Below are 15,632 nucleotides of genomic sequence, written 5' to 3' on the forward strand. Positions count from 1 at the left end.
CTAGGGATACCAGATGCGTATCTACCAGGCAGATAGCATATACATGTGTACTCAAGGACCACCTGTTTAGCAGAAACAGCTCCAGGCGTCCTGTGTATCTGCCATAGAGATTCTAAGGGGAAATATTTACACACACATAAAATCTGTGAGATGTGTCAAATACTTCCATATTTACTTAGATCACCTTTCCTATATGTATATATATCTATATATATCTATACACACACACACACACACACACACACACACACACACGTGCGCGCGCGCGCGTGTGTGTGTGTGTGTGTGTGTATATAAGTATCAGTTAAAAAAAGTAAAAGTGATACATAGTGCATGGGGTGGTAGCAGCAGTGCACGTTCCCAGACCTGACCCTGACCTTCCCCATGACAAAGTGGAAACAAAGTTCACCTCCAGTTTACTCCTAACCATGGATCTCCCCCTCATTAATAAACCTAATACTAAAACCACTCTCAACATTGGGTAATTCTATTTACACAGTAGCTGTATATATCCAGATAGTTTATTTAAAACATTAACAAATTCTTCTGACCTTGGAGAAAAAAAAAAAAAAATCCTGAAAAAATTCTGTAGAGGGCTTTAGTGGAGAAAGAATAAGGATAGGAATAGTATGTTCTTTGGCACCTCTTTAAGAAGCTCATTAGTAAAATCCCAGTGGGGGGGCTTGTCACCAATGAATGAAGGGCTGCAGGAGAATATACCTTTCTCAGGATGAATCAGAAAAGCAGTCAAAGGGTAATACTTCGTTCATCTTTCTAATCATTTACACAAAATTTGGTCCACTTCTTCCTTTACCAGTCAGTTCTTCTAAAATAAAAACCCAAAACTATACCTTTGGTTACAGCGTTAACTCTTTTGGTGTAAGAGCTGATGCCTTTGTTTTGCTCCTCAGGTAGATTTCTCATTATCTTCACCGATTTTCTGAACCCGTGAATACTTTTTGCACGAGGATTTAAAGCAGCCAGGGGGCCAGGAGAGTGGCCAGGAGAAGCAGCAAGGAATTGAGCCTTGTACGTTTTTCTCGAAAAAATAAAAGATGGGGAACCACCATGCTCGAGACAAGAAATTAGTCTGTGAAGAGACCTTCAAGTTCTGTAAAAAGTTAAAAAAAAAAAAAAAAAAAAAAAAGGAAAATGAGACCTATTTTTCATGATTTGTATCCCATTTTTTTTTCTTAAATTGTCATTCATTGTACCATAACAGAGAAAGCAGCAGAATCAGGATCACAAGGCAGTAATTGTCTTTGCGCCTTTTCCCTGATTCTGACATGTTTCTGGTCCCAGCCCCCTTCCCCCCTTGCTCCAGCTCATGCAAATTCTTCTGCCTGCAGTCCCAATAAGAGTGCAGATTCAGGAACGGATGTGAGAGTGGGCCAGGAGGAAGAGTTGTAAAGGTGTGTGAGCAGGTGGATGTAGGCTGGAGGAAGATGGAAGAGTGCAGGGCAAGCTCGCAGGGTGGAACACATTTAAGAGGAAAGGTGAAGGTTTTGGTGGGGTGCTGCCAATAGACATTTAGACGGAAGTATAAGGAAGGGGGAAATTAAAGTTCATAAAATGGGAAGTAGAACTAGAGACAAAATAACCCCAAAAGAGGCATCTATCAGTGGACACCACTAAACGAGAATTGATTTAGACCCTTTGGGAATGGCATATTTCAACTGCTCACAAATTACATGCATTGGACAATACGGCAAGACTATCCAAAGGTAAGTTAGACTACACAGACTCATGCTCTTTCCTTTTTTAAAATTTTTAAAAATGTTTTATTTATTTTTGAGAGAGACAGAGTGAGAGCAAGGCGGGGGGGGGGGCGGGCAGAGAAAGGGCGACACAGAATCCGAAGCAGGCTCCAGGCTCTGAGCTGTCAGCACAGACCCCAACATGGGGCTCGAACCCACAGACCAGGAGATCATGACCTGAGCTGAAGTCAGATGCTCAACCAACTGAGCCACCCAGGCGCCCCTGCAGACTCACTCTCCTACACCAAGCACACACACCTAGACTAGGAAAACACATAGAAGGGGAGGAGTCTTCCCATATTGGGATGACAGGAAGAGAGCAGGAGTTAGGAAGGCTTCCCAGAAGACGTGGCATTTGAGCTAGCTCTTCAACATGAACAGGAGAAGAAGAAAAGGTCATCTGGGAATGGAAGGCACCAGCAACAAATAAGGAAGGGACGAGAAGGGAAGCCAGAGAGCACAGTATCACCGAAAGACAGACCAAATCCAGGAATTCATGGACTGCTTATTTTGCCTTTTTAAAATAGATTCTGTCTTTGCCTCAAAATTTCAGTTCTTTGAAGGCAGGGAGCATGTCTTACCTGGCTGCCCCATGACGCTTCTACAGAGAAGGTTCCTGCATTTTAATTTAGCATTTATACTGCTTCAATTCTGGTATTGACTAGTTGAATTAGTAAAACACCATGCTCCATAATTATACAGCACTTTTATCCTTAAATGTCATTTATATTGGTGACATCATTTAAGAAGCAGTAATAGGTATACGTTTCAGTGAACTGACCCAGACCCCACAAGTGGGTGGCGACAGTGGCTATTCCCACTAAGCCACCTGAACCCCCGCTGCATGAAAAGGGGGCCACTGCATTTAAAGAAAAGAAAATCATCCCAGGATAATTTCACTGCTCTCACCTTTTCATTGGCCATTGAATGGTACCACCAAAACAGCCGTGTTGTAATATAATAAGCAATGATCACGTCGACAGTATAGTGTTCATGTGCTACAAGAATGCAGATGATCCCGGCGGCACTCAGCAGCCAGCAGATTAAATGATACCACCAGAAGTGACGAGGTGAATCTAGACGGGAGGAAAAGTATAGAGTTAGTAAGATTCCCAGAGATGAATTTAATGATTACAGTCTATGTTAATGACCTTAAGTAGAATAATCTAAGGTCAGGAAGTCACTGGAAGAAGAAAACCGATTAACCCAAAATGAGTCACTGTGAACAGTCCGGGATTTGCTCAGGTACAAAGAGAGAAGGAGGGGACCACCGGGAGCAGGTCTCATAGTCATTCATTGGGGAACAGTCACTCCCTAGGTATTCTAGGCCTTGTCCGCTGCTAAGTTGTTCAATAAGGAAGAGAACAGAATTGTTTTTCAGGTTGGTTGGAATTGGCTCATACTGGCTCACAGAAGAGATCCCACTGGAAAGAAAAGCAGGAGGGGTCAAAAGAAAGGGTAGTTGTCAATGAAAATGTAGGGAAAAATAAGAAAGCAGGAGTAATTTCAGGTCTTACAGAAACGTACTTTGATTTCTCCAGGGGGAGAAAAATGGCATTGTGGCCAACAGTATTTTGCTTCTCAGCAGTTTCATACTGTTATTGCTAATCGTGACTATGAAACACTCCCGATGTAAAGCTTAGGGTTCTGGCTCATTCACTTGTGGATTTTAACCTTCTCCTAGTGAGTCCAGTAAAAAGGTCATTATATTGATTAGCTAGAGGAGAGAACCAGAGCACTCATCAGGTGAAATGCGATCATACACCCCACAGCCCGCGCACACAAGTGATGAGGACACAGGCAGCAACCTCTAGTTCATCTCTAATAACTTTCCCTTTTTTCTTTTTCTTTAATAGCTGTGTCTTTTTTTTTTCTATTTTAAAGCCTTATTAACTCACAAAGTTAATAATCTAACAAATTTATTTCATATTTAACTGTGTTTACATTCATAGTGACATTTATTTCTAAGTACAGCACAATGGTAGAATGCCAAGAGAATCCATTTCCAGAAATCCAGATGAAATAAACACGAAATCAGGTATCATTCAAATGAAGAATATTTTTTGGTGAAATAGCTGTTGCTCTTTGGTTTCAAGTATAACAGGAAGTTTATAAGCCTGTTTGCATTTGGAAGTCTGCTGTTTAATTTTTGCATGCACGCCTTATCGCTTCTCAGTTGGTTCATCCTGGCACAGACTTCTAGCAGACAATGGATAGATTCCTAGAATTTTAAAGCTGGAAGAAGCCTTACCCTTTACAGCCTGGTGGCCACATCCAGGCCCCATAACTGTTCCATTAGGTGGAGAGTACTCAAAATTGAACCAACTCTTAGAAATCTGGAGATTTCACGAAATATGCATTCTGCAGAACCACAGACTCCACCCTTCTCTGAAGCTTCACAGCAGCTCAGTTCCCTTTGGTTATAAGGTCATCTGGTACTTATTACCTTAGAAGTTAAAAATGTTTGGGCAAACCAGAACAATTTTGTATTTGTTTATCCACAAGAAGCAAAGCTGAAGTATAAAAGGAGTAAAGAGATGGGCCGAGTGGTCATTTAGCACTTGTGGAATTGAAAATGAAGTTTTAAGAATGTCTGGAAATACTAACACTGCTCTTCCATAAAAATGTATTCCCAATTATGCTACCACATTGGGACCACTGCTCACTAACCGAGAACACTGGCTGGCTGAACCAAAGAAAAGATTTAATATAAATTGTTTTGAAATAGAAATGGGAAAGTGGTAACTTTTCTGCTTTCCCATTCTACCATAGGATTAATAACATCAGGCTGAAAGAGGATGACACAAATATTAATTCACCCCACTGCCTGTGTGGGATCCAAGCCCTACAGACATTGAATCATACAGACAATGGACTTTGTGTGGTAGCATGGTAAGAAGGAAGGAAGGAAGGAAAGACAGAAGGGAGGGAGGGGGAGGGAGGGAAGGAGGGAAGGAAGGAAGGAAGGAAGGAAGGAAGGAAGGAAGGAAGGAAGGAAGGGAGGGAGGGAGGGAGTTTTTCCCTCTCTACCAGCAAGGCACTTGGTGCTAAAAGCTAGGCTGATTTCTTCAGGCCAGTTTTATAGTTTTATAAGGAACCTAGGCCTCAGTGAAATAGTTGCACAACTGTGTAAAGCTCCCCTCTGTGTAAAGCCCACAAAATGGTCCTGGTCCCATGTTTTTATCTGTTCTCTTGACTAAATTAAAATCTATTCATGACAACCAGGCAAACAAGGAAAGAGACCAAACAGATCAAAAGGCAGGAAAACAAAAAAATATATGAATGATGCATCTGATTCTAGAAGCAGACAGCTCAAAGAAACCATCTGGGACCACTGCTTACTCTGAACCAGAACACAGGGCATCACTTAGAAGGTGACTGTTTTTCCTAATTGCATAGGAAACGGGCACAAACGTGGAATGCTCTGTCCATGTACAGAACTGATGCTAGAGTTGGGTTTGTACTTAGCATCACAGATTTGCCATTTCATTCCTCACCAAAAATTAGAAACATCAGGATGTAATTCTTTCACTGCTGTATGTTAACTCACACAGTTTTTGAAACCTCAAGCCAAAATCATGTTTTGGGAAGAAAATATCTCTACATACTGCATAGCCTTTATCAGAGCATAAAAATAATCACAAGTTGCCTTGCTATTGTCCTGAAGTAAAAGAAAGAACAATAATGGGCAATATATTTGGACTGTTCCTTAGCAATTTTATAAGATCAGACAAGTTGGGCTCCCAAATATTCTAAAGAGACCCAAGAAATTAATAGCATAACCTCTAGAGTCAGCCTGCTTGAGGTTGAATACCCCATCCTCCAATTACCAACTATGGACCGTGGGAAGTCACTCTCTCTAAGTGTCCTCTCTGAAAAAGGGGAAAACAGTGCTGCTCTCATGGGGTGGCTGTAGGATTAAATGAGTTATTTTGCATCAAGGACTTAGAATAGTGCCTGGCACAGAGTATTATGTCTATTTGCTATTATTGTTAGCATCACTTGGTCTTCAGTTATTTTCTAAAATTGACCTTCAGTTTCCTGGGGTGTTTCTTGTCATTACTTGCAACTCACCATGGCTTCGTTCCAACATGCAGCTCCTCCCTGCCTCACCCTCATCTTCTTCTCTAAGTTTTCTATGATTCTCAGATTAGAGAGAAACTCCTATAGCACGAGTCCACCTCTGGACTAGAAAATAATTGATCTTACACACTGGTGGAACTCTTCCCAGCAAAAGTTAGAGTTAGAGTCATCAACAACACAGATCTCTCTACTGGCTCATCAGAACCAATAACTACATATGAGAAATAACTGACATTGAAGGAAGAGACAACCCCCGATATCGGTGCAGAAACAGACTCAGGTTCCTCCCCATTACCACCTCTGGTAGAAATGTGAGGACAGAAATAAGGGGAAAGGTCCAGAACGGCCTCCACCTTATGTCAGGAATAATGAAGCCTGTGCATTTAACATGCTACTCTCCCCACTCTAAGTGTGTGTGTGTAGCACTTACAAAGGAAACACCTCAAACTACACAATTCTTACAAAAAAAAAAAAAAAAAAAAAAAAAAGACTTCCTCTACTGCAAATAATCTCAAATCTTTGTCCTAAAGCCCTCAAAGCGGAACTGAAACCTGAGACCCCAGGCGGCCTATGGGGACAAGAACTCACTTATGTGCCACTGACAGATAAACTGTGATGTCCATACTGCCATGAAGTAAGGCTAAACCTGTTTGGATTAATGACAGGCCAAGAGAGGGTAGAAGAAGCAGGACAACAGAAGGGCAGGCAACCTTTTGTTGGTCTTTGCCAAAAGGCCTCTTTACAATGCTGAGGAAGTGAAGAAAGTGGAGATAAAGTTCTAAGAAACAATATGGAGTATTCTGGAACTAAAGGTGAAGGTTAACCTGACCAGCTTTGCAAAAACGAAGGAAAAGGTATCACTTACTTTGAAAGGACTTTGAGGTGATGGGTCTACATAAATCGAACCTCAGAAATCTACAACAATGGGATCTGCTGGGCAGCTAACCTGAAACACAGCTCCCATGATGAAGGAGGCACCATGCCAGCCATGAAAGCTGCTGGGCTCCATAAAGATTTTGTATAATGGCAATTAAGTGTATAAATATGGAAAGATACTTCACATTCTTGCCTCCATGTTTTGTATGAAGAAATGATCAATATTGGCAAAATATTTTTTGAAGATGCCTATTAAAGCACAGAAGTCAGCTGGAAAATGGTGAAACTGAAATGGGACAAGAAAACATCTAAAAAAAGGGGAAAACATCAAATTATTTGGAATGATGGAATGGAAGTTTCATACAATGGAAATTTCACACTCATAAGTCATTTACATTCAGCTTTCCAGTGCACTGATTCTGTTTGTAATAAACTTAACACCTATTTGCCAACACTAAAATAGCTTTTCATACCTTGAGAGGTTCTAATGAGGGACTGAGGCATTCTGGAGCCAGATTAAATGTTAGAGAATCCAGGGCCAAGTTTTAAGTCTCCCATGTTCAAATCACATAGGCCTAGTTGGAATGAATTAAATACACTCAGACACACATACTCTCACACACTCACACACCTGTACCTTCCATAGCTATCAAGCCCAAAGGGTAAGAGTTCCCATAAGTTTCAGGGCCCAGGGATCCCTCCCACTACAGCGGCCAATAGAGTGGGAATGAGTTAGTACTCACATTCTTTGATGAACAAATAAGTAAGTGTCAGCACAACGGTGTGACCACTGAAGAGGAAGTCTCCACACAAGATATGGGATCCAGTTATGGACAATCCACCACCAGAAATCAACCGTAGAATCCGTTGTACTTTTGCCTGAGAGTCTCCGTTGAGCTGAATGACACAAGAAGATAAGAAACTTTACAAGCCGATAAAAATCACATTTCAGCCTAATTTCTAAGATATTTAGAAAGGTCAAAACAAAACAGCTAAAAAAATTCACTAGGCTGTGCTTTTTTCTTTTTAACTTAAAAACTCAAAAAGAATCCAAGAGGGTAGCTCCTCAAACTAGGTTTTATTCATTTATTGGCGAGTTTTAGTGACATGCTTTAAATTATTCAATATGTTACTAATAATATGTTTTGGTGGTAGTGTGTCCTTGGGCAAAGCTTTTAAAAATATTAATAACCAATGACTTCACCACAGCTATGCGCTGAAAAAAAATCAAAGCTACTTTCTTTCCTCTTTTTAGGGGGAAGTCAGGGTTTTGGATGGTTAATATTTGATTCAGCTGAACACCACATTACTAATATTCTAAAGTGTATTCAGACCTTGTGTTAAGTGGGCAGCTGAAAGTGTACAAATAGCTGTATTAATATCTGATCAAAACATTTCACAGTTAAAACGGGGAGCTGCAACACATTAAATAATTTAAACAGGTTTGAAAATGATGGATTAGAGATGTATTGGCAGCTTTAAAAGTGAGTAGCTTTGATTAGGAAAACCATCCTCCAAAGAAATAATCTGTGTGTTACTGCAGAGGGTCAGAAGAGAGTCCCTAGAACAATGGTGCAGAAGTCCCTAGAAGCCACCATGATGACACGGAAAACAATGATGGGCCAGGATAGGAGTTTGACCCAATAGTCAAAAGCTTATATCCCATGAAAATTTTAGCATATGGGAAGGAGCAGTGGACTGAGCTGGTCAGAATAGTAGGCATGAAAAATTGGAAAACTGAAGTGCTTGGGGGTCCAGGGTTTCAGATCAGCCTAGCATCAGTTGAAGAGGCTTAGAAAATCAAAGAATGATATTCAGAAATATATTCAGGTAATAGTACACAGTAGAGGAGAAATATAGAAAGACCACTAATGACTATTCATTTGGCACCTAGGGGGACAGTTGTATGCCATGCTGTCTTTTATACTCAATGATCCCTGAACCATGGCCAGTCCAGTCTTGATGGTGGTTAAACTGGTCGTGAAGACAGGTAGTACCCTGCCCAAGTGGATGCATGGGGTGAAGGAGGGTAGGGTGTGTACAAATGGATGGGAGGAGAGTCTGGGAGGAGAGAAATTCAATTAGCCTCTAAAGCAAGTAGAAAACCATCTTATCCAGTAGAGTAGGAATCAGGGCAGGATTCTTTGCCCAAAACATCACTACTGGGGAGCCTAAACATTTCCTGATAAAAAACAATTCATACGGATCTGGAAAGCTTTCTGGTATCCAGATGACCTATGTAAAAAGGCAAACACACCATGATTGGTTAATAGTTGAGAATAAAGCTCTGTAACAGAAAATTACATAAACCATGATTAGAGAGTAAAGTGAGAAAAAACCTTCTTCAAAAGTTTGTTTAGGGCAAGCCCAGCTGGCAAAAACACAACATAGATATTTTATCAAGACTTGATAGTCCAGGGGTTCCTGGGTGGCTCAGTCAGTTAAGCATCCAACTCCCGATGCTCAGGTCATGATCTCACAGTTCATGAATATGAGTCCCACATCGGGCTCTGGGCTGACACTGCAGAGCCTACTTGGGATTCTCTCTCTGCCCCTCTCTGCTCTTTCCCCGCTCATGCTCGCTCACTCTCTCTCAAAATAAACAGACATTACGAAAAAAAAAAAGTAACAGGTGATCTTGGCTTGAAAAGACAGGCTCTAGAAGGCTGCAAAGGATCCACATCTGAGGAAGGAGAAGTACTGTGGACAGAACTACAGGACTCATTTCAGGTTCACCTCAGGAAATGTATGCTGTAAACTACATAAAATTATGGATACGCCCTTCATGTGCAAGACAGAACCTAGCCGGGTGCTTTATCAGATCAACCACAGTCCTTCAGGAATTTCTTGTCACGTGGTTGGGACAAACAACTGTCAACACGGAGATCAAATAAAAAAGTACATACACTGCCCAACCATTGTGTTTCCAGTTTAAAAGAACACATGACTCTTCATTTCAAAACCCAAATATATGTATTTTTATCCGCTCACCGTTCCCAACTCAACACTCTAATTTTCTAAGGGCAGAAACACTTAAAGCCATCAGTCCCTTTACCTGGGATTAGATGGGCCCCAAAGGTATAAGCAAACTAGGAGCTAAACTACTGCCACACATTCTCTTCTCCCCTCTTCCTTTCAGCAGCCAGGGTGAATGGAGATTTCTGATAGCACTGGATTCATGATGCCTTTACAGAATACAGAACAGAGGAAGCACTCTCTCTCCTTGCTCTGTCTTTTCTCAGTTCTTAATTCCTCAGTCCTGTCACTGCTATCCTAGATATCAGTTCATGCTCAAGAAAGGGGAAAAAAGAGGGTGGGGTGAGGGTATAAAGAAAACTGAGGAAGGTCAGGGAAGGTAATGGTGAGAGTTGGGATTAATGGATTTATTTTTCTAATTTTGTTCTGGTTCACTGGGACCCCCAACGCTCACCACTTATGACTCTCGTTCCTATTAATTTCCTGATTTGTCAGATACCATTCTATGCCATGACTGGATATGGAACTGAAGATGCAGACAGCTAAGAGGAGAAGCATCAATCACAAGAGCCAAGGCAGACAGAGGCTCAGTGTTCTAAGGGCTCCTCGAACTGTCACCTCTGCACGCCACTCCCCACAAAAAAAAAAAAAAAAAAAAAGTACAAGACAGCCCAACTTCGTTGCTGCCAAATCAGAAAACTTACCTTGCAGACTGTCCCTTCAGTTCAGAAGAAAAGTCCTCCAGACATCCTTGGCCAAGGTGTGAGGAAAACTTTCTCAGGGAACAGACTATAGTCATTCCAGCCCAACATTCTTGTATGTGGCAAAATGGGTTTGAAAAGCTAAATCATTTCATTCACGTTCTAATAACTGGGCCAACATTTATTTAAACACACTTCTCAGAACACACAGTTTGTGACTGCAAACCAAAGCCTGGATTGCTGGGTTGAAGCAAATTGTAAGCAAAAGACTTAAAGTAAAGCCCAAGACAGACAAGGGAGAAGGCAACTGGAAAACCGAAAGCCAAATATTTCACCAATCTTGTGAAATCACTCGTGGTGATTGTATCTTGTGAGTAACAAGTTTATTCGGCACCAAGGACTAGATGTGACACCCTCTCACAGAGAGTGGTTTCAGTATACATGGTTCTGTCATTGCTCATTGCCACGAAGGACATTCTACACAGTCAGCAACAGAGGAGGCAGGTAGATTACCTAATAGCCTTGTGACCACAAAAATCTAAGGAGCACTCAAAGCCAGTGGCTGAACCACATTTAGAACACAATTCTGACTCTTGTTCCATAACACCCTATCACCTCTAGTCAAAATGATTTGTGTTTGTTTTACCGAACCATTACTCAGGCACCTATAGCCTGCTTATGCTTCAGGAAGAGGTCTTGACAAATGAACATGGGGGCTATTTAGTTAGGATGCCACCAGAGCTTCCATTGGGAGTATTTGTAGCTTGGTGATCCAGTGGTATGTTTACTGATGTGGCTTCTGAAAATTGCAACTCTTCCAGGGAGGATAATCTTTAATTTACTTTCTTTCTATAATCATAGCAACTCATCTCTGCAAACCCCATCCATTACTAGGATGGGCTTGCCTTCTTTTCTGTGCCCATTTCTTCATCTAACACATAGCAATAACCCCTTAGAAGTGTTTATTACATTTCTGAACTTCTCCCATGCCTTAAATTAGTTTCACTAAAAATCAGCCAATGTTTAAATTCAATATGTACACTGTTTTAATTACAGATACTTTCTGCTTTGATGGCTTTGGAAAATTATAGCTTCTCCAAACCACACCTATATTTGGTGAGGGAGACTGTTGACTTAGAACAACTCTATTTTTCCTTCCACCTTGGACATCTGCTTAGTGTTCAGTAAAATATGATGTTAGACTTTACTCCCTTGTCCAGAAAGCACATGATTTGTATGCTTCTTTTTTTATAAACCAGGACATACTGGGGTCTAAGATGATTAACAGCTCTCTCACGAAGTGGCTCTACCTGGAGAGACTGTAAACCCTGCTTAAGACAGTTTCAGTATTTATTCCCACAATGTATTCCAGCAAAAGGCCCCTCTAGCTTTCCAACTGCTAAAAACTTTGGGGTCATCCTCAGCTTCTTTCTTCTACATCCATATCCAACTTATTAGCACATCCTGTTGGCCTTACCGTCAAAATTCATCTTGAATTGAATGACTTCTCCTCACCTCTTACCGCCACCACTGAAGTTCATTTTCAGTGGGCCACAAAGGGCCTCGGGGACCCAAGGCCTGTCCCACCTCCATCCTTTCCACCTCTACTCAGCCACATGAGCCTCCTGACACCTTTTAAATCTACTGTGACTAAGCTATTTCCTTGGCTTAGGGCTCCCCCCAACCACATGGCTCACTTCCTTATCTTGTTTGCTGCCCAAATGCTTTCTTACTACAGAAGCCTTTCTGATCTCTGTATAAAGTAGTACCTGTCCTCAGCATCGCTCTTACCCTTACTCAGCTTTTCTGTTTTTCATCTGATAGCAACCTGACATATCATTATGTGACAAGGTGTGCATTTATTTCTCAGTTGTCATCCCCCAACAGAATATAAGCTTTAGAAGAAGAAAAACTTTGTTTTGGTCATTGCTGTTGCTACAGTGCTGGCCTGGTGCAGAACAGGAGCTTAATACTTGAATGAATGAACGAATGAATGAATGAATAGGTAAATAAGAGGGCAAAAAAGCAGAGTTGAACACCCCACTGTAACTTTTAGTTAGTAGAAAATGAACGTCTAATGCACAAAGATACACATTTTATGAACATATTTAAATTTCTTCCCCCAAGTCTCAAGAGAAACAAAAACTATATTAGATTGCATTTAACACATATGAAAGTGTCTAAAGAGCATGTCAATAGGGAGCAGGTGTTCAATAATTGTTTTCTTCATCTCCTCTATATGGTAATTCAGAGGTACTTACCTTTGGGGCACACTGGAAATGCATTCCAGGCACAGGGAGAGTAGTAACATACATTGTGATACAGCGATACAGGTATAAAGTTCCAATGATAAAAAAGAATCTGCGCCCCACTATTGACCTAAAGGAAAAACAGGGGTGGGGAAAACAAGTTTACTTGTTGTTTCTGCTCCTAATGCATTATCAAACAACGTTTAACAGAATAAAGAATAATACAGAGTGGCATTAACAGACCACAGTTTCACAGCTCAAAGGCTTATTTGTGAACTGCCCACCCCTGCAATCCCATGGAGAGGCCATACTGTAGCTTTCAGAAACAGAGGTTCACATATTGTGATAATTCTAGGTGGGTTGGGACCCAAAAGGAGTGTCTGTGGGGAGTGGGGGAGTTAAAGTTGACTCAGGGTTCTAGACAACCACCTCTCCTAAAAAAGTTACTCTTTGTGCCAAAGAATTCAATGAACTATGTTTTCAGTCAACTCACTGCATTAATAAAACCTTCTCTTGAGAACATATCGAGGTATAAACGAGCCAGTCACAGAGGAATTAACTAATGAGCCAAGGTGATACTATATAATTGGACACATAGGGAAATGGGACAACTAATTTAACCTAAGTTATATAAGCAAGGTTTATTTGGAGACCATCCAAAAGGATTTTCACAACTTGAGCATGAACTATTTTGTCTATGACTATATACATTTTTAGAGAATTAAAAAAATTTTTTTTTTAATATTTACTTTTGAGAGACAGAGAGAGACAGAGCATGAGCAGGGTAGGGGCAGAGAGAGAGGGAGACACAGAATCCGATGCAGGCTCCGGGCTCTGAGCTGTCAGCACAGAGCCTGACACGGGGCTTGAACTCATGAGCTGTGAGATCATGACCCGAGCCGAAGTCGGACGCTCAACCGACTGAGCCACCCAGGCACCCCAATTTTCAGAGAATTATATTTTGAAACTGTCCAAAGTATCCTTGTGCATTTACGGGCATTTACCAGTGAAGCTCTTAACTGATGAGTTTACCCTTGTTTTATTCAACCTTGATCCAAAAAAGCAATAAATAAATAAATATCCCACAAGTCCTTTTATACTTTCTATTTTTTGGTGGAAACTGATATTAGTCCCTGTCCTGGACCACTAAGTCCTCACTCCAAGGCAGTGGTTCCTAGAGGGTGACTCTGAGCACACCGTCCTCCACAGGGGTAGGCCCTGCCTGCTCGCACCACTGCTTCACGGGTATCTGAATGGGCTTTGAGGGTTCCGAGTGTCCTTATGTCCAGTTGAAGATGACAACTCATTTTCTGCTATGCAGTTAGGGGTGGGTCTATAAACTCTGGGCTCTGGGGACTCAGAGATGGGCGGGGTCCATAAAGCCCCTAGAATTGCTAATTGTGACTTCCCTAGCACATAAACTGTATTACTCCAGGTCCCTCATTTTCAGAGCTCTCAAACTTTCAAAACTAATACTGATCAAAGACTTCTGGAAAAATAGGCAGTTTCAGGTATGTGGCATATTTTTAGTTTTCTCCAAGACTTTCATCTGATGTGGATCAAGGTCTAATTCAGGTAACTTAGGATTTCTAACTTACAGAATTATGTACAAATGTAATTTTAGTTGCATGTTTCCAGTAACTATTTTAAGAATATTCCAGGGTTTCTGGGGTCAAAATATAGAGAAGAAAAATACCTAGACTATTAGATGAAAGTATTTATTTAGTGCAAGGCCATTTATTTCAAAGGTTTGCTATGCTAACTATGCCTTTTCAAGTACTGAAAAGGAATGGGTGATAAACAGTGCTGAGTCTCTCCATTTGGTTAAGTGAAAAACAATTCATTCTTTGCTTCTAGCTCAGACCCCAAAAAGTGTTGAACTGTGTGCTCCATGCTCTTAGACAAGGTGAAGTAATAAGCAGGAATTATTATGAGTCAATTATATTCATTCCAGCATTCTGAGTTCAGTTGTACTCAGAACTGAAAATTAACTTAGAAGGTAAAATGTGCACTCTGTAACCTTATTTAGAAAAATAACTAGAGCTAATTTCCCCCCCCCCCCACCCCACAGCTTTGAAGATGCTTTAACAAAGAAGAGCAAGTAGGATTTCTCATTCAGCCAGGATGTTCAAAACATGTTACAAAAATTATTCTACTAGTTACTAAAATACATGATACAATTTTACCTCAAAAGTGAAAAAAAATTAGTAATTTCCCCAACAAATTTCTGATGATGGGTTGTGACCAAAATGGTAGGTATCATTAAAATGTGTGGTCATCTATGACATGGTAAAATCTCAGGTGGGCATGGAGAGGCAGTGCATAACAACTCTTTAGATGAAGATTCAAATAAATTGAGACTGTACCTCTGGATAGAAGCCAGCTACTTACCAGACCCTGGAAAATATCTCTTTTCACATATATACAAATAAAATGTTGGCCTAAATTAAAGGAGAAAGCAAACACCTTTGGCCTATGCAGGCTCTCTTATTTTCAGTGTCAATTGTAGAAACCAGAAAGAGAAACACTAAAGTTCAACAAATGTATTGTTTGCTTTTGGGATAAAGCATACCATAACTAACAACTTTGGCAGCAAAAAGTTTTAGTAAAAGGCAGCTGATGGCTATCTTTTACTTACACATATTAAAGAAAATGTTTAGGAATGACTTTGGTTTGTAGAATAAGTTTTGAAAACTACAAACTTGAATTTGGGGAACTCTTCAGCAAATAGAGACTGAATTCTTCTATTCTGAAAGCAACAACCAATGGAAAGAACAATATGACATAAATTCTTTCTTCTAAAAATGATCTTTGTATTAATGTAAAAATCCTATTTGTGAATTTTTGAACAGTATGTATTGACTAAATATATATTACATTTTCAAAAGCCTCAGTTTATGAACAATGCTTTGATCAAACTTATATTTTAGTGATTTAATTGCTAGAATCTTAGTAGAGAACAAATCTCCGAAGGATAAATGAAATGAAAA

At 40.5% G+C, this 15,632-nt stretch overlaps 1 protein-coding gene across 6 annotated transcripts in view; it reads right to left on the minus strand.

The window, feature by feature from the left end:
- Window positions 1-277: 277 nt before the first annotated feature.
- Window positions 278-15,632, minus strand: part of SGMS2 (sphingomyelin synthase 2) — an 81,795-nt gene continuing 66,440 nt past the window's right edge. For all 6 annotated transcript variants that reach the window (XM_042935740.1, XM_042935739.1, XM_042935738.1 and 3 more), the window contains 4 exons: window positions 12,655-12,772; window positions 7,460-7,613; window positions 2,667-2,833; window positions 278-1,111 (listed from right to left, as the gene is read on the minus strand). In XM_042935740.1, the coding sequence (XP_042791674.1) occupies window positions 908-1,111; window positions 2,667-2,833; window positions 7,460-7,613; window positions 12,655-12,772 (643 nt within the window). In that variant the 3' untranslated portion in view covers window positions 278-907. The remainder of the gene's footprint in view (window positions 1,112-2,666; window positions 2,834-7,459; window positions 7,614-12,654; window positions 12,773-15,632) is intronic.

Source organism: Panthera leo, chromosome B1 (assembly GCF_018350215.1).
Source record: "Panthera leo isolate Ple1 chromosome B1, P.leo_Ple1_pat1.1, whole genome shotgun sequence".
NCBI lineage: Eukaryota > Metazoa > Chordata > Mammalia > Carnivora > Felidae > Panthera > Panthera leo.